Raw genomic sequence first — 18531 nt, forward strand, 5'->3', positions numbered from 1 at the left:
TAATTTTTACAGGATGCCTCATTTCCGCTAAGAAACAGATGAGGTTCAACCATTTGCTTCTTCCATTTTCAGTAAATTCTCAGGAAATGAGTGTCTTTTGACAACTGCTCTCCTGCTTTTCCTTAAAAGACATTAGATGTGCCCAGTGCACTGATTATGAAGTATAATTTTATTATTATTCCTCAAAATGTGCACCACTGCCTATATATCCTGAAACAGATGTGCAGAGGGCTTTTTCCCCCCCAGCCTTTGCATTTGAACATCTACACAAACAAGCATTGCAATCACTGTTTGGAGTATTAATATGAATCTCTTTCCTAATGTAAGAGTAAAAATGCAGATGAGCTTGTTTAATAATTGATGAAGCTTTAGTCACAAAGCTATAAAAGTCAGAATTATTCATTGTTTTGCTGTTCATTGAATAAAAACAATTTCATGTTTATTTCACTGCTTGTTTCGAGCACCTTCTGTCTTTTGACGTTGCAACAGATTCTTCTTCTTCTCAGCTCAAACATAAACGTCTGCCCCTGGTGTTTTTGCTATACATTTCCCTAAAGCACATCGCTGTGATGATTGCACCACAGGCTTCAATTACCTTTTTTTTTACAGCAGCTTCCAAAGATTAGTCAGCCAAATATGCCTCAGCCAAAATCAATAACTCCCCTCAACCATCAACAGCTTTGAAGATCAGAGACGCCTTACCTCCATCGCTCCCTCCAGCTCTTGCAGCCTGCTGTGCATGAGCGGTGCTTCATCTCTCGCAAAAAGCAAATGCAAAAGACTGTTTTATTCCACACTGGACACCATTAAATCCTATTGGTCCTGTGATAAATAATCCTGAATAAGGAAAGGTTAATGGACCGTCCGTCCTGCAGAATGTGAGGATTAAATACTTTCAGGCCCGAGTAACAAAGTGAGAAACCACCAAGTGTCTGAAGAGTAGTCTATCATATTTGGGCAAAATTAACCTTTTGAAAATTAGTCTGAAGTTTATGTTTTTCTGGCAGTCATCACTCTCTTGTTCTCTGTTAAATACTTCCTTTCTCCATCCTCCTCAGTCACGCTCTGCTATTTGCTCTCACTTTCACAGTCGCTCTGCGAATCACAGTTGTGGCTCATCATCTAGGATCTCAATACTGGTGACCTGTTCATTTTAACTTGATAAGGAAATGCTACTCAGTCCATGTTATCATTCAAATTGTGTAATCTTATTTCTAGGGGGGAAAACACTCGTCTCACTACGATTTTATCCTCACAATGTTCCTTCCTTCTTCAGGCTGTTGGTTGTTGCAGTGATGGTTAAAATAAAATAGTGATTAATGAGTACGGCGTCTCATTGCTTCCATGACACTTTATCCTTCTGACTCTGAATTTATTCAGTCAAATTCTCTCTCACAGTTTTTCCTCTCTTTTAGTGTCTAGAGCTATGCTCTCTCATGCAGACTCTCCAGCACCAAAGGAGTAAAAGGCTCAGACTGCACGGTCTCTACAGGAGAAACCCCAGCTAATGGGATTGATTCCTCTCATCTCCTCTCAGTCAGTGAGAATATGGGGGTTTATATAAACTGCAGTGTCGATTTAATGTTTCAAAATACATCCTTCTGTGGAATAGGCTTGATATTGTTGATGCATCATATGACCTCTGCACTAACTGTAGGATAAAGTGCTTGACCTGAGACATTTAGAAATATGGAGGGGTGTGTGAAACCAATAATTATAATTATGCTTTATCACAAAATTGTGACTTGGAATTTAAGGGGCTTCAACATGAGAGGAGACGTCTGTTGATAACATTTTAGAAGGCCCATCCAATTACTGTAACCCTGAATCAGTATCCACACATACAATCATTATAATTAGGTATTATTTTGAAAGAGTCTTCTTCTGTATTTGGCTTCCCTGTAATATCCCTGTGTAGGTTTGTTGTTTATCCAGTAGGGGGCAGTAAGGTCGATTTTCAACAAAGCCACAAGAAGAAAAAGAAGAAGAAGAAGAGCGACTTTAACTTACTGAACACTGAAGCTATGGCAGGTGACAAGGTCGGAGTTTTAAACTTTCTCCGCTAACTTCATATTGTAGATACTGTTTAAGTTACTGTGTTAAAAACAAACCGCCTAACTGACCATGTCACTCAGCAGAGGTTATGAAGTAGAACAGTTAGCTATCGTAGCCTAGCAGTCTGTTGTTTGTTAGCTTAGTTAGCTTGAACCTAAATGCTATGTAACGTTAGTTTGCTGTTAACTAGCTAGCTAACGTTAAAATAAAATGAAATGTTGCTAACGGATAGATTTATTGAGGGTGTTGTAAACAGCTGGAAGGTGTCGTAAAAACACACCAAACATAAATAAGCTGTTAAAACAAAACAATGAGCTGAGGACAAACTGCTAATCTATCGCTAAATTACGTTAATTTAGCTGATTTAGCAACGAACGTTAGCCGTACTGTGGAAATACAGAGACGAGGAAAGGAGAGGAAAAGTGGGGAAGAGGAGATTAAACGAGGTGTAGAGGAGAGCAAATGAAACGGGGGGAGGAGGAGTAGAGGAGAAGAGAGAAATGAGAGTATGCTAGCTGATGGAGGTGATTTGATTACCTCTTATCTAACCATTACATTATGTGAGGGTAGTGAATAAGTGATCAGGCAGTTTAGTTTGAATACTATTCAACAACAAACTAGTGGACTAAGTTAGTGTTGATGAATTGTAGATCTGTGTTACATTCCTTAACGGTACACTAACACTAACCTGCTGTCTGTCTCCGTGTCATGCAGGGTCCTCTGGGCCAGCTCAAGGACCTGGTGGACCTCAAGGACCAGCTGGAAGACATTCAGAGACGGATGGAGGATGAGATACAGGCTGGAGTTCCTCCGGTAAAGATCACACATGCACTAATATCTACATGCACAGGTTAATCTGCCTTGAGTTGTGCTCACAGTTATTAAACGTATGTAGGTATGAAACCACGGGTCAGACTACCATGCACCAGGTCTAACGTCTCCTTTCCACGTGTCCTTAGGGAGGCAGTCTGCTGGGGTCTCCTTTCCTGAAGGGTTTTCTGGCCGGGTACGTTGTTGCAAGGCTTCGCTCTCCAGCTTTGGTGGGTGTTGTCGTAGGCACGTGTACAGGTATCTATGCAGCACAAAACTATGCCGTCCCCAACATTGAAAACACCGTCAAAGACTACATACGCAACTTTAAAGGAGGTTCCAAATAAGAAGACTGGAAGAGCAGGAGAGACATCTACAAGCTTCGGGTGCCACTACAAACGGGAACAGATACATATTTCATTAAAACACTTTTCTGTAGTTTTCATTTTCAGCTTCCACATAAATAGGGAAATTCTTAAGTAGCCAATTTATGGAGTAAGGTGACTCTTGTTTCGAATATGGGGGACTGACAGAATGTGGAAAGGATTACAATTCAGGTGATCAGAACAAAGGAGACCCTGTATTTCTTTCCATTATTGTCAATGATTACATTTTAGACTGCCGCCTGTGGGAATCATTAAAACTGCCATAATTGATTTCTGTCCTCAACCTTGTCCTCCCCACAATATGTGCTTTCTGAAGATGTATTGATACATAATGAGACCGACCATTATCCACATGTGCAGGCCAGCTGTGTTGGCTATTTCATCTCCTTTCTTAAGGCGGGTCACTAGAGAGAAACACACCATAACCCTTTATCTGTACAGATAGATATTTAGTCTCTCCAAGAGGAAATGTGTCATTTATTGCCCTCTAGTGGTCAGAAATCAATTATAGCAGCCTTTACTAATGTGAACTTTCTTTGCTCATGGGGTGATAACGCTTGTACAGATGTTCTCACCTCACACTCATGTTGCTCTTCAGGGTAAAACTGGCCAAAACCCTTCATTTTTGGAGGTGTTAGAGCAGAATATGGTGTGATGTCTTTGCAGCTCTCCATGTGATTATAGGTCAATTTTACACTTTGTAAAACATTTCGATTTTTAAATTATAGACGTTATCTTTCATGAAAAAATAACCCATGACTCTACAAATTACACACAATAATAAATACTTCTATATATTCCTCCTCAAACTGCTTTAGAAAATGAAAACGTCCGCCAAAGTCGGCATTTTCTTGAAAGATGTAGATTTACTTGCACTTGTTTTATCAAGACATGAAAGTGTGTATTTGGAGTATTTTATGATATAAATATATATATATTATTAAGAGTGCCTACTCTGGTCTGAACATGATATCATCATCTCATGCCATGTGTGCAATAGCCTTTCCTGATGGGGTTCGGCTTCCTATTTCATATGCTGGAAACTAGTTGATCTTTTGCACTTGTGCAAGTTTTAGGGATTTAAAGTTGTTACTTTGTCTTTCAATAATCAAGGATTTTGTTTTTTGTGTCCAAGAAATATCAAAACCTGTCAAAGAAAGTCTGTGATACAGTGACATGTTTACTAGAATGTGGTGACGGCTTCATGTGTAAAATGGATAAATGTCAATATTACATCCATAAATAATGCTGTAGCTGCAGGTCCTATATGATTAAACCCACAAATAGGTTTCTTTTTCACAGGTACTGTATACCCACAGTTGGATTTAACGCACAATGCTTTTGTACACAGTCAGGCCTGTAACTAGTATTAGACACAAAAAGCCATATTTGAGTTCAGATTGAGGTTGTGCTCCTTTTAGTTTGTACTCTGACTGGAACGTTTGATAACTGGAACACACAAACAACTTGTGCCTATTGACAATCATTGTGTTACTGTCTTTGTATTGCATGCTCCCTGTTTCTTAATGTCCCGTCTTTTATTTTTGCATGTTTACTTCCTTGTTTTGAACACTTGACATGCTGTGGAAAGTAGAATATGGGTCAGTTGATGGTGCTTTATTTCACTGTCTTGTCATCATGGGGTTTCACTCGGTTTAAAATTCCTTTGTGATATTGTAAAAGAAATCCACCAGAGTTGTGATTAAGACTTTTATTTGGATTGTTCAAATAAATGGGGAGAATACAGTTTGCCATTGTCTCAGAAGTGGAATGTCCCTGTTTCCTGATTGTGCCCAAATGTGTTTCAATATGTTTCTCCTCATTTAGCCAGACATTAGAGACACGACGCTGTTTATCTGAATTATAAAAGTATATTTAGTAAAATATTCACCGCTCTTTACAAACTTCCAAATATAAAGAAAGGCTGTTTTAGTCAAACTGACATGGGACAATATCTTAATAAATATTTAAGTCTAAAAAACAGTAACCAACAAATCCTTAACTTTAACCAGACATTTAAAAAAACAGCTGACAGATGGAGGAATGTAATCAATAGCAAAAGTCACCTCTGTCAATTCAGTATAGGTTGCAGATGAGTATCAAACTTGTAAGACGATGGCAAGCAGATAAATGTAATTATTTATAAATGTATCAGCAGCATATAAAAGCCTATGTGCTTCTCAAGTACTACACATATGAAGTGGATAAACAATGAGTTGGAGTTGAACTGCTCGTGTCTGGAGGTGATGTCGTCAGCTTCAATTACCCAAAAGAGAAACAGAAAACAACATAAAAAAGTAAGCAGTAGAAAGTCTGAAAAAAGCACTTATTGATGGGACAGAATTAAACTGCATTGAAACTACAGCGGTATACAATAACTTCCTACATACAGCAATGCTCACAGATGTTAAATACACGGATACATACATGGAGAAGCAGAGGAACACCAGATGTGTACTCACCTCAGTATCACGCAGCATCAGGCAGAGTCAACAGTTTGCTTATGCTGCCTACAAAGACAGAAACGTCACCGTCAGCGACATCGTAGCTCAAACAAGGGTTCAGAAATAATCGTTACGTAACGATTATTTCTGAACCCTTGTTAAATATATGAATATAAATGTGACTTCATGACCAGTTATCTCGTCTCACCGCCGCGGACGGATGCGCCGCGGACGGATGCGCCGCAAGAGGCGTGTCCTTTGGTCAGGGATCCAGAGATCTGCTGCCCGTCGGCCGGGTTCACACACCAGCAGTGCTGCACAAAGCACTGCTGGGCCCGGTAGAGGCCGCGCTCGTCACAGACCGGGCGGAAACCCGGCACCTGCACAGGCTTCACACCAGCCGCCTCCAGCTGACAGAGAGTGGCCTGCTGAGGGACTGAGACGAGAGGAGAGGAGTTTAATCTGTGTGTGTATATGTGTGTGTGTATGTATATATATATATATATATATATATATATATATATATATGTATGAATAGAGTAAATATATACAGAACATACCAGTTGTATCTGGGACTTCGGTCGAAGAATCCTGTAATAGAATCAGTGAGAAAAATATAAAGACCACATCCTCAACTGCACAAGAGAAACAAGGCAGAAACGTCAGTGTTACTTTGTTAAAGATGGATTTTTATTTATTTATCGTATCTAAAGAATAAACCTGCACCTCCATTGTAACTGGAGCCTGACGGATAAAATTGCTTGGCTTCTATGTCAGATGATATCTTTAGCAGCATATATGCAACAAAAACACCAAAGACCTGTTGGACATCAATGAAAAGTCTATTTTAAATGTCCTGCTTCACAAAACAAATGTAGGGAATCAATATCAAAAATGTGTTTAAAAAAATAAAAATAAATCAACCAATCTGGTATTGGCATATTATTTCTTACGTCGTCCAAAGAGAAAGCCATTAGTTTGGGCAAGGCGTTCATGGGCATCCGCATGGACACAGCGACTACAGACACAAAGAGAAACAGTGTGCGTGAGAGGTAGAAGACAAAAAGCAGATCCACTCAGGAAGGGAAAGTTAGAAAGGAATCTTGGATCCAGGAATCTTGGATCCAGTCTCGTTTGAACTCGTTTGAATCGCATAGCAGCCAAAGATGGCTGCTATGCGATTTGTTTAGGAAACGCACATAAAACTTCTAGAAAGTCCCATCAGACTTCAGATCAGGTTCAGCTTGCTTTCGGAAAAAAAAGAGGAAGTACACTAATCTATCATAAATATAATGAGTAATATTGCAGGTCACTGGGGATTTTTCCGACATTTTGCTAAATGTCAACAGACTACAAGGATCTGAACTGAATTTGGCCTCCTCACCAGATCGTGACTTCGTCATCTCTGACCCCAGGTTTTCGTTCTGCTCCCGCAGAGTTTTGATGTCGCTCTTCTGGCTGAAGAGGAAGTAGACGGTCATCGCCTGGCCCACAATCAGGACACAGGCCAACAGGGTTAGACCCGCCACCTTATAGGCCCGAGAGGAGCGGCCACTGGAGAGCAAGAGGAGGAAGGAGGAGGTGAGGAGAGTAGAGTGGAGAAACGAGCTTTAATTTGGAGGACTTGTTCGACATTCACTCATTGATGTTCAGTCAGGAACAGAAAGACAGAATGACCAAATGAGGAGAGAAATGAAGAGAAATACTTTTTTTTGACGGGACGTTGTTGAGCATCAGCCATTTTAACTGTTCAAGGATCAGTGCATCTTTCTCAATTGATGATTTAAAAAAAGAGGAATAAAGACACTCACTGCTAATTGATATCTACCACTAACAAGGCGGTCATATGGACTAAACCTTAATGTGGGAGAAAGAGATGGATATGAAAGTGAAACAGGAACCTCAGCCGTGGTATTTACCATATACAGTGTACGTCACCACCAACTGAGAGATGAAATCAGTTGTTGCCAAGCAGACCACTGAGTGAAAGTTTGGGATTTTTCGGCCCTTTTCCTTTTTTTTTAGCTTACAAGGCCTCCTTTGCAAATTCCCATTACTTTAAATGCCATGTCCTCTCTGAGACCACTTTTAAATCTCAGCTAACTGTTACATCTATTCTGTACTGAATTGATGTTAAACAAGTTAAAAACAGTCTAGAGTGATGGCACTCATGAAAACAAAATTCATGGAATAAAATGAGACAATTCCACGTGGACCTCCACAGACTTTTGGTTGAATTACAACCCATTTGAAGGACTGTAGCCTTTATTTTGATAAATTGATATCCTTATCTATAACTCCATGAGTGTATAAATGTATTGTCCTTGTTTTTCGCACATCTATTGGTTTCCATTAATTTATGTAGTATATGAAATAAATCAGCAGAGATCACTTTTATCACAGTTAGTCAATTTTTCAAGTCAAGTCAATTCTGTTAATATAGCCTAATATCAAACAATGCCTAAAGTGGCTTTAAGCAGTACCATTATTGTTGTTTGGTAATGTTTTAGTTAGTGCTGACAGACTGATGGATCACACAAATCAACACAGTTTCAAGAGTCTGTTGATTGTAGATAAATGGAAATCAATGGCTAATTGGCAGATGAAAAATATGCATTAACAAATCTGAAGAAGAGCAAATGATTTACACTATGGTTACCTTTTAATTAAAGTATACCTAGTTAGTTATACATGGGTTACAACATGCTTAATCAATGTTATGGTTTGGTCCCACCAATACAAACTTTAGTTTAATTCAACTTCAGACATAGTTCAGACAAAATTACATCTCACAGGGAACTCTTTTTATATTATAAAAACACACCTCATTCTTTTCTATTTTTATAACAATACCCAACATCATTTACGGTAAATGGTTGCTAATTTTGTGAGGACCAACTTTTTGGTCCTGTAGTGTTGGGACCCCATAGAGATAAATAAACATACAAAATCCTCACCCCTGTGCATTGGCTGCCTGCTGGTTGGTAGCTGCCAGCAGAGGCTGGTTTGAGGTGGGGTCCGACATCTTCACACAAACCTGGAAAAGCGCACATACATATCCACATGACGCAGGTTGAATGTGATGCTGCTGACACAAAACACAAACATACACTTACAGTAAGGACAGTCACATACCTTAATTCAGGTCAAGTTGCAAGTTGTTTCACAAATGTCAATGGCAGAATTCAGCGAGTTCTTAATTTTAAAGGCTGAGATGAAACAAGGAACTGAAAGTAACAAGCTGGGGAAAACCCACACTGACATCCTGAACAACCAAATTCTAGTCCGCCTGGATTCTTTCCAAACTGAATTTCTGATTGGTTCCTCATGATGACTCATCATCTGTTACCAGGCAGACAAGATATGGCAACTATGAAACTGGTTGAAACGTTAAATTACCTTTTTATATCCATGTTGTTTAGATTTGTAAATAATAATGTTGACAGATTATTACTAGGAATATAAAGAATGGATATCTGTACCATGGGTAATAGATTGAATATAGTAAATTATGTATGATTACTGTATTGATATTATTAGTATTAGTGATTTGGTATTAGCAGACTTTTTTTTCATTTCAAGTTTGCTCACAATCATAGCCCCTGACCGAATTTTTAAGTCCCACAATCTCCAGCAGCCCCCACATTGTCATTATCTTATATATATTATACTTCATTAATATCTTTTATACACATTTCAAATAAATATCAACACATTCTGATCAGACATCTCCTGGGATCATGTCGTCTTGCCTCTCTGTATATCTATATGTAGGTATGTACATTCTGTGTATACTTGCAGACTTGTTAGGTCAACTGAAATAGTCCAATGATCTACACTTATTAAAACAAAGCAGCTTTTGTATAGCTTCTCTTCAATTAAAGCAGTTCCCATTTTTGGAAATTTCACTCTGACTGGTTCAATCTATCTGTTTAATATTAGCATTATATTACAAGTATTTGGATTTTTATTAGTTTTGACTGTCATTTTCGAGGAACAAAAAAAGTAACATGAAATGGAAATACAATGAAAGTCTGACGTTTGAGAAGGAGTGGCTGATTTAAGTGAGAGCGCAGTGGGGAACATAGGGATGGGGTGAGACCAGAGTGAGACTGGTAAATTTACAATAAGTCAAAATAAAATCAGGGTCAAATAGCCTACATTTAGTCTCAGTTATTCATAGGGATTTCAATTTACCAAAGTTTCCCTGCTTTCTTGTATAAGTTTTATAATTTACAGACTGGACATATTGAGATGCTAATTTACAATCACTATGGGGATAGTCTCAAAGCTTCTTGAATCATCAGCGTGAAACCAAAAGAACATTTGTATTTGCCAACCTACTGCAGTACACTCCAGTCCAGTAGGGGGCGGTAGAGGGGCCTGTAAGCTCATTAGCCAACCGAAGAGGATGGAAATGTTTTGCCCTCTGTGATTGGTTGAACTCGTACTGTTGCAGGAAGTAGACATCGCTGCTGCACTAGCTACGATTTCTAACAGAATACCCACAAATTCGTTGAGCATTTTAACGGTATGAATGCACAACTTGTTTTCTACGTTTTCTGCTCTGTTTAAAGATAGTGTCATACACGTCTCTGCCATGTTTTGTGCCATTTAGCAAGCTAACAGTAGTTAGCGTCAGCGTACAGCGCCAAATTTAAAATACCAGCTAATGTTAACATAAGCTTTAACGTTAGTTACCGTGATAGCTAGCAATCGTTTTCAAGTCCATGTCTGCTTCTGTAAATTAAATGTTGCTGCTCAAGTTAACACACATATAGTGTCCCTGCTTTCTGTGTAACCGTCATTGCTTGCTGACGACATGATATAGAGTTAGCTAACATCTGTGGATAACTTAACGTTTACCTGCTGAACAATTAAGCCTTAACGATACTATGTTAGCTAGCTAGCTAACCGATTCAACGGTAACGTTAAAGCTTTATGTAACGCTAGCTAACTAACACCATGTTCTCACAGATGATGCGAAGACCTCGAACAACAACTGCCAAAGTTGTGGAGATCAGAGACTCAGACTCCGACTTGTAAGTGATTTTCATTCATTTTATGCAACAACAGCATCTGGGTTTTCTGTTTTTTGCCAAACGGACAGATACTTTCGTATGCAAATAAGAATGTGTAATCCACTAGAGACACTAGACAGTTTTTATAATGCTGAAGGAGTGCAGGTTAACCCGGGGTAAACATACTAATGTAGCAGAAAGAGCTAACTCCTATTCTAGTTGTTGGAATTTGATGATTTTCCACGTTTGTTATCTACTCTACCATCAGGTCATTTTCCCAGACAATCAGTAGTGATGAGGATATTGATGATTGGAGGCCAACAGAGCCAAAGCCAAAAGCCCCCAGCAGGGCGGCCAAAGCTCCTGCAGCAGCTGGGGAGAAGACAGCAGCTGCCAAGAGAACCGCTAAACCAAAGGAGCCAAAAGCACCCAAAGTGCCAAAAGCTCCTAAACCAAGGGCACCACGCAAACCTGCAGCGGCGCGAAAGACACAGACCCCTAAAGTTCTGAAGGATTCTGGTGCAGCAGTGTTGGCTGGAGCAAAGAGGAAACGTATTGATGAAGGCAAAAAAGATGATAAGGCTGCAGAAAACAAAGGAGCAAAACAACCTGACCGTCCAGAGGGAGAGAAGGCCGTAGAGAGTGGACCAAGTATCAGAATGAAGGAGGAGGTAAGACTCACCAATGTTTTAGTAGTAGGAGTATATCTGCATACAAACACACACACGCACAAGAAGAAGATGACATTTATTCATATTTTTGTTTATTTCCCCATATGTTTTTCTCTTCTTTCTGTCTGATGTTTTTTCTTGTAGAGGGTGTCATTTATCGTGTCAGACGGCCATCAGGCAGACAGATGGGCAGGCGAGGGGTCATCACTAGCTGGGCTTACAGCAAAGAAGGAGGAAGTGGAGGAGGAGGATTTCACCTTTGATGAGCCCTGTCAAAAGAAACAGAAGACCAGTGGCGCCTGCTTGAGACGACCGACTGCTTTAGCATCATCAGAAGCAAACACTCTGAGGAATGAACTAAATATGAACTGGGATTTGATAGAGGTACTAATGGGGTTGTTGGTGTGTTTTTATGTGTGGAAAAGTGTTTCTTGCCCCAAGATACTAACAGTGGACAAACATTTTTATTTATTGAAAAGTAAATAATTGGTGGTTATATGGGCGGTGTCTTTCTGCCTGCTTAACTATTTGCGTGTATAGATGAAGTGTTTGCATGTGTCCCTCCCCTCAGCTGCTGTCCACCCTGACATGTGTGGAGCGATGGGTGTGTGTAAATATCATTGGGCTGATTCGTGAGGAGAACACGGTGCCATTCATGGTGCGCTACCGTAAAGACATGATTAACCACATGGACGCCGATGCCGTCCGAGACGTCCAGCTGATATTTGAGGAGTTATGGTAGGCAAATGAAACGTCTTAAATTTAACACAAATAAAATAATCTAATACACCTTATCATCTACTCTTGCCAGCACTCATCCAATGCATTCACAAGCACATTTAGGTACAGAGTCTAATCTATACAGCTGTAACTGAAATGTTTTCTCATGAGCTGAGCAGGCATGTCGGACATTGGCCACTAGATGGTGCTAGTGGCCAAGCTTTGAGGCCTGAAACAGTATCACATTTTTGTGATTGTTTTACTTGTGTGCATGTGTGTTATCATTTTGCTCTGTATATTTAATCAGTTTCTCTTTTTGTTTTTGTTTACTTGTGTATGTGCGTGTGTTGCCTCAGCTCTCTAGCCAAGAAGACCCAGTCTGTGGTTCAGACCCTGAAGAAGGACGGGGTTCTGACAGCTGAGCTGGAACAAAATCTGAGGAGCTGCCGATCAGCTGATGAACTGGATCACGTGGTCAGAATCACATTTTTATGCGAAAGCAACATCTGCCATTTAAATTGACATTTGGTGACGTAATATCATTTATCTACACAGAATGTGTCTCTTACACCTATCCTTACCAGTCATCTCAGTCCTGTGCGTCTGTCTTTGTGTGTAGTATTCTCCCTACAAGAAAGGCAGTAAACTGACGAAGGCTCGCAGAGCCAAAGCACTCGGCCTTGAGGCGGCCGCCTCTGCACTCATGGACTCACCGAATACTCTGGACCTAAAGGCATGGGTAAAACCTGGTACTGAAGGTAAGACGTATACATTATTTCAGACATTAAACACAGCCCTCAACATTGTTGAAATTCAATTTGCTCTGATATTTATAGAGCTCATTAAAGGTTTCACAAGTGGACTGTTTTTAAGTATGGTGTGTGTGTGTGTGTTTTTGTGTGTCAGGTCTGTCATCGGTGGAAGAAGTGGTGACAGGTGTGGAGCACATCTTGGCTGATATGATAGCCAAAGACCCTGAGACCCTCACCTATGTGAAAACATTGTGAGAACATATTCACATGCACATGCAACATTTTGATTTTAATTTCCACTGTGGTGTGTGTTACATTGATATTGGTACCAGAGTATCTTGTACCTGCTACATTGGTAATGATACAGTGCCCTCCTCCTTCACGCTCTCCCTCTGTGTTTCTCTCTTGCTGTGTCTCAGGTGTGAGAACAGCTTTGTGACCATCCAGTCTTCTGTGTCCAAGTCGGCACTAAAGGAAAAAGAGCAAGAGAAGTCTGTCGAAGGCCACAAGAAACCCGGGGCCCAGCAAAACAAAAACAAGGACATTGACAAGTTCCACCTCTACGTTGACTTCACCTGCAACATCCAACGCATCCAGCCCCATCAGGTAGCAAGACAGACCAGTTTATGGTTCCTCCTTCCTTCTTTCCTTCCTTCCTGAAGTAGAGCTGTGGCCTGCAAATTAGGTTAACGTTTATTGGTACCACTACAATGTTGTAGTAGCACTGGAGGGTCTAGCTGAAGGGTTAATCCTGGTGTTCTTGTTATAAATGTCCCTCACAAACCTTTGGCTATTGCTACTGAAATAGAAAATACTAATTAAAAAACGCCAACAGGCCTTCATGGTATAACTAAGGGGACAAATAATAACACAGCTTTAATAAAAGACATATTCAATTTATACACATGAAAAACTAATCAAGTATGCTGATTCATTCTGAAGGTCATTTACCTGTATTGTGTTTTTTGCCTTGACTGATCCACACACACTCTCACTCTCTCGTTCTCTCTCTCTCTCTCTCTCTCTCTCTCAAACAAATGCACACCATCTGTTTGTGTTTGTGTCATTTCTGTCTGCTTCATCTGTGCCGCTCCTGAATGCTAGCCATGTCAGTCGCAGTTAGCCTTGCCTGTGCCTCCACATGTACCCCTCCTGTGCCCTGCTCTGCCTCCTCTGCTCCCCCTCAGTCCCTCTAGTGACTAGTGGGTTACTCAGAGTTTGTCCCGGGCCTCATGTGTCACCACAGCTTCCATCACCCGCTGCCTCTCTACCACAACACACTCTCTGGCAACCGCGCTCTGCCCTACAGTCATACAATCACATAAACATACATTCATGCGCACACACACTGGCTCACACACAAGCACACCCTGCAAGTCCCCTCATTCTCTCCTCTTAACATATGTGACATGTCCCCTGCCGACATGCCATTGGATTAGGAGGCTTTGATTGACAGGCGTTCTCCTGTAGTGACAGCTACTGCTGCTGGGCCCACAGGCGGACAGAAGGATGGGGTGAGGGAGAGAGGGGGGATTAAAGGGAGGGAGAGAATGAACAGATGAGCGACGCTGAGGTGCGTCCGTCACTCTCTCGCCTCGCTCTGCCTCCCTCCCTCTTTTTCTGACTAAACCTCAACCCTCCACTCCATTCCACACCTCCCCTTTTCCCTCCTCCTCTCCCGTGTATGAGAGGCCTTTAATTCGATGACTCGCTTTTGTCATGGAGCGTTAATCCACAGGCTGCCGTGACCCTGCTAGCTGTCGGATTCCGGCTAAAATGAACCTTTTCTAGCCGTCAAGTTGTCGCAAAGGGGGAGCAGGTGGGAGATGTGTTTTTGACAGGAGGCATGTGTGTGAGCACACACTCGCCTGTTTGCTTTAGCACATTTTATTAAGCCCCGACTCTGGTGGATTGTTAACGGAAAAGGACCATTTTATGAACGGAGGGATAGAAAAGGCTTCAGAGTTGATACAAAATAATGTGGTGCCAGACAAAATAAGCCAGTTAATTAATAAAGGGATACATTTTACAGGTTTTAAATGATTAGGCTATGACATACAAAGACCAATATGTAATATAAAAACAGTAGTAAGACTAAAGAAGGATGAAACATGAACATTCAGTCCTCATGTCTGCATCAAATGCACTTTGGGATTAAAGGTATGGGGCTGCGACTAATGCTAATGTTCATTTTCAGTTAATCTGACTATTTTTAATAGTTTTGTCTGTAACATACTTTAGGGGATGTCATCAAATTGCTTGTTTTGTCCAACCAACCAAAATCCAAAGACATTTAATTATACAATCACACAAGACAAGAAAAGCTGCAAATTCTAACAATTAGGAGCTGGAACCTGAGAACGTTTTGGTATTTTCTATTTGATTTGGTTATCAAAATATTCAGCTAATTGATTAATTTATTTCATCCCTAAAAAAAAAAATGGAATCATTTTCTATCATTGAGAGTTATGGGATGTAACAAGTCCCCTGTTTGATGTTTTCCTTTATAGAATTATGTAACGGTTTCCTTCATTCTCTAAAGTGTGTACAGAGCTCTGGTCTTCAGTATGTCTTAAAGCCATATGACATATCGAGTGGAGATGCTTAGCTCAGATTTAATTCCGTCAGATTTGATTTGAGGTCTTCTTCCTCGGCTTCACATTTACCTCATAGCTATTAGCAGCTGGTACGCTCCTCAGTCTGCCAGGGCGGGTTTGTTGAATGTGTAGCGGGCTATTTTTAATGCGATTTGTGCTGCGACCAAATGGTAGTTTAGCGCTTCGGCGTGGGGCTCGCCTGCAGAGCAGCTTGGGTAAATGGAACTGTTTCATCAATTGAACACTTCTTTTCTGATGGACAGGTGGAGAAAAACAAGTTTATTTGTATTGTCACTCACATACACGAACACTTAGTTTTAGTGTTTGTAAAGAAGATGATAACTACCGCTGGTTCAATATATGATAAAACAAATAGCAGTCATATTTTTTACACATCATATTAACAATGATTTATATTTTAAGAAGAAGGCCCCCACACAAAAATGTAAATGTTTATGGCGTAGTCATTTAACTATTTTAAATAGTGTTCTCTGGTCTGTTTAATCCTCTGCTAGTTTTCTTACCCCTGGTATTTGGTACTCATGGTAAATATTTACAACTGAGATAATGAAATAAATACGAGCACATTTGGTAAAGCCACATTTGAAACTATGAAGTACACTAAGTGCTAATTGAGATGCGTTCCCTCTCTCTTCTTCCTCGTCCTGAGCTGAAGTTTTGTTCTTCCATCAAAGACCTTCAGACTCCGCGCTGTGTCGTGTTTGTTTTTGGATAAAATAAGAGAGCGGGACAGAAGGAGTATGGAGTTCTCCCTGAGCAGCCCGTATGTTTGTGTTAAAGGACCAGCGTGTGTCGTGCTGGGCCGCGGCCCCCTGTGGTGACCTATCCCCATCGATGTTTAGAGAGTCAATATTTATCTGGAACCATACGGTCATAAGAATAATATTCACTAAATGGAGCTTACATTCCATATGCTTCAGCAGTTATCGTTGTTTATCAGGAACATAATATGCTCACTTCCGTTATATATTCAACCCTCTTGCACTGCGACAGCTAAGCCCTAACTTTTATTAAAGGCAATCTTTGGCTTCATAAAATAACATTTTAAACCATTTATTTACATATTAAACTATCTATTTATATTTGGATGTCAAATATGGTCTGAAAAATCTACAGAGAGTTTTGGAAATGTGAGTCAGGAAGAGAAAAGAATTTTGAAATGGAAAATGTTTATTCAGTTCAACTGTTATTGTACAGTGTGTCCCGTGTGTGTCAGCCAAGTCAAAAAAGTGTGTGAATCTGTGTGTGTGTGTGTGTGTGTGTGTGTCGGTATGTGTGTGTATCTTTTTGTGTGTCCTTGATATGTTGGATGGATGGATGTGTTGATGGTATTCTTCTAAAGAAAGGGTGAGAGAGCGAAGCAGACAGACAGAGAGACGATGGTCGTTGGCTGACCGCCCTCCCTCGGGGGCGGGTGGACGGATGAAGGACCGTCTAGGAAAGACGTTCTGTCGGGTTTCGTCAGGGTTTGGCCGGTGCTCGGCCATATGTCACTCCTGGCCCGTCTAACACACAAACACACACTCTGTCTCACATCACCCTTCCTCTGAGATCACCCTCCGTCTCCCACCAGTGACCTAACCCAGGCGGAAAGTGAGAGTCGTCACGTACATACAGACACTAGGTTGTTCATCATCAGCGAGGACAGCGGCCAGCTACCAAGGAAAAGAGACTGTGGGAGACGGCCACATCTTTTTAATTTTTTTTGGGGGGGGGGGGCGGCATAGTTGCATTCACCACAGTTAGGGTTTGGCAACTGGGCAACGAGAAGATTTATTTTGAGGTTTTGTTTCTGTATTGCCTTAAAATGTATGTTTATCATTTGGTGAAATATGGCAAGATCGGCTTTGGCAACTTTCTGTTACATAGAACCTGCATACCATGCATCATAGCATTGTGTATAGACGGTGACATTTTTCTGTATAAGTGATTGCCAAAGGTATTCTGAACCAAAATATATCCGAGACTTTTAACCAATGCCATTTATCTTGTTTTTCTGAAAATATTTTCACATTATACGTGTTCAACCGCACATTTATTAAACCGGTGTAGGTCATGTAATGTATGACAATCATGTAACGGCATTTTGTTTGTCATCCATACACAAAATATTCTTAAAAACGTTGTATGTTGAACCCTGAGAACACAGGGCCATTTTGTATTTACTACTTAACTTTCACTATTGGGCTTACCCAGATGTTCAGAGAATCCAGAAAGAAGTGTTTTTCTTCAACGGCATGCTAAACAGTGCTTTGATGAAGATTGTTTGAGAAATCTCATCACAGTCGGTGTGTCAGCCCAGGGCGGGAACATGCCAGCAGAAGAGAAATCTAACTTTCATCATAATTCAAGCATGCTCGCTGCATTAAATCTTGCCTCTGCTGTGCCATTAGCTGTGTTTTCCATTTTTATTTTTGTGCGTCTGTGTGTGTGTGTGTGTGTGTGTGTGTGTGTGTGTGTAGCACATCCGAGGGTGCTGCTGAGCGGTAATGGTTGTGGCACCACGTGTGTGGGTGCGGGTGGGGGTAGGCCTCGCGGTCTCGGCGCTGATGGTGGCGTAGTGGTGGCATTTGTCAGATTGCCTCTTCCGCTTGGTTTCCAGATTGACGTTTTGTTTCTTGGCCCTGTTCCGCGGCGGGCTAAAGATTCCCCACTGAAAAGGTCAGACACTTACTACAGTTTGCTTAACAGCATGTAGCACTTCCTCTGAGGGGGGAACCAGCACACAACACGACGGGCCTGGCCACAGGATACGCTCCTAGGCTCATCGCTTTTACACGCTCATCTGTGGAGAGTTAAAAGATTTCGTGTTTGGGTGCGTGTGTGTGTTTTTTATACATAAGACATTTTGTATACAGTAACCTTGTCTAACCCCAAAAAGCCCTGTGTGTACAAATCACATGTTAATTAAAAGTATTTGCTTCCTTTTTCTCTGTGTTCATGAGCACTGAATACAGTTTGTTGTATTGCATTAAACAGGTAGTGTGTTGTATTGCATTAAACAGGTTGTGTGTGTGTGTGTGTGTGTGTGTGTGTGTGTGTGTGTGTGTGTGT

At 40.8% G+C, this 18531-nt stretch overlaps 3 protein-coding genes across 3 annotated transcripts in view; 2 read left to right on the forward strand and 1 right to left on the reverse strand.

The window, feature by feature from the left end:
• The first annotated feature begins 1957 nt into the window (after window positions 1–1957).
• Window positions 1958–5016, forward strand: LOC116379071 (SLC35A4 upstream open reading frame protein-like). The gene is made up of 3 exons (XM_031840988.1): window positions 1958–2039; window positions 2770–2868; window positions 3015–5016. Exons 1-3 carry the CDS (start codon window positions 2025–2027, stop codon window positions 3210–3212), a joined length of 312 nt encoding a protein of 103 aa, XP_031696848.1. The 5' UTR covers window positions 1958–2024; the 3' UTR covers window positions 3213–5016.
• On the reverse strand, window positions 4948–8944 carry cd74b (CD74 molecule, major histocompatibility complex, class II invariant chain b). The gene is made up of 8 exons (XM_031840977.1): window positions 8831–8944; window positions 8653–8732; window positions 7080–7249; window positions 6649–6713; window positions 6256–6286; window positions 5904–6131; window positions 5714–5761; window positions 4948–5507 (listed from the first exon to the last, which is right to left on the reverse strand). Exons 2-7 carry the CDS (start codon window positions 8718–8720, stop codon window positions 5721–5723), a joined length of 603 nt encoding a protein of 200 aa, XP_031696837.1. The 5' UTR covers window positions 8721–8732; window positions 8831–8944; the 3' UTR covers window positions 4948–5507; window positions 5714–5720.
• Window positions 8945–10144: 1200 nt separating this feature from the next.
• srbd1 (S1 RNA binding domain 1) overlaps window positions 10145–18531 on the forward strand; it is a 42584-nt gene continuing 34197 nt past the window's right edge. The window contains exons 1-9 of the mRNA XM_031873852.1: window positions 10145–10226; window positions 10673–10737; window positions 10985–11387; window positions 11532–11771; window positions 11959–12125; window positions 12464–12581; window positions 12727–12865; window positions 13014–13110; window positions 13279–13465. Coding sequence (XP_031729712.1) covers window positions 10673–10737; window positions 10985–11387; window positions 11532–11771; window positions 11959–12125; window positions 12464–12581; window positions 12727–12865; window positions 13014–13110; window positions 13279–13465 — 1416 coding nt within the window. The 5' untranslated portion in view covers window positions 10145–10226. The remainder of the gene's footprint in view (window positions 10227–10672; window positions 10738–10984; window positions 11388–11531; window positions 11772–11958; window positions 12126–12463; window positions 12582–12726; window positions 12866–13013; window positions 13111–13278; window positions 13466–18531) is intronic.

The sequence above is a fragment of the Anarrhichthys ocellatus genome, unplaced genomic scaffold (genome assembly GCF_004355925.1).
Source record: "Anarrhichthys ocellatus isolate YVR2014 unplaced genomic scaffold, GSC_Weel_1.0 scaffold3, whole genome shotgun sequence".
Classification (NCBI taxonomy): Eukaryota; Metazoa; Chordata; class Actinopteri; order Perciformes; family Anarhichadidae; genus Anarrhichthys; species Anarrhichthys ocellatus.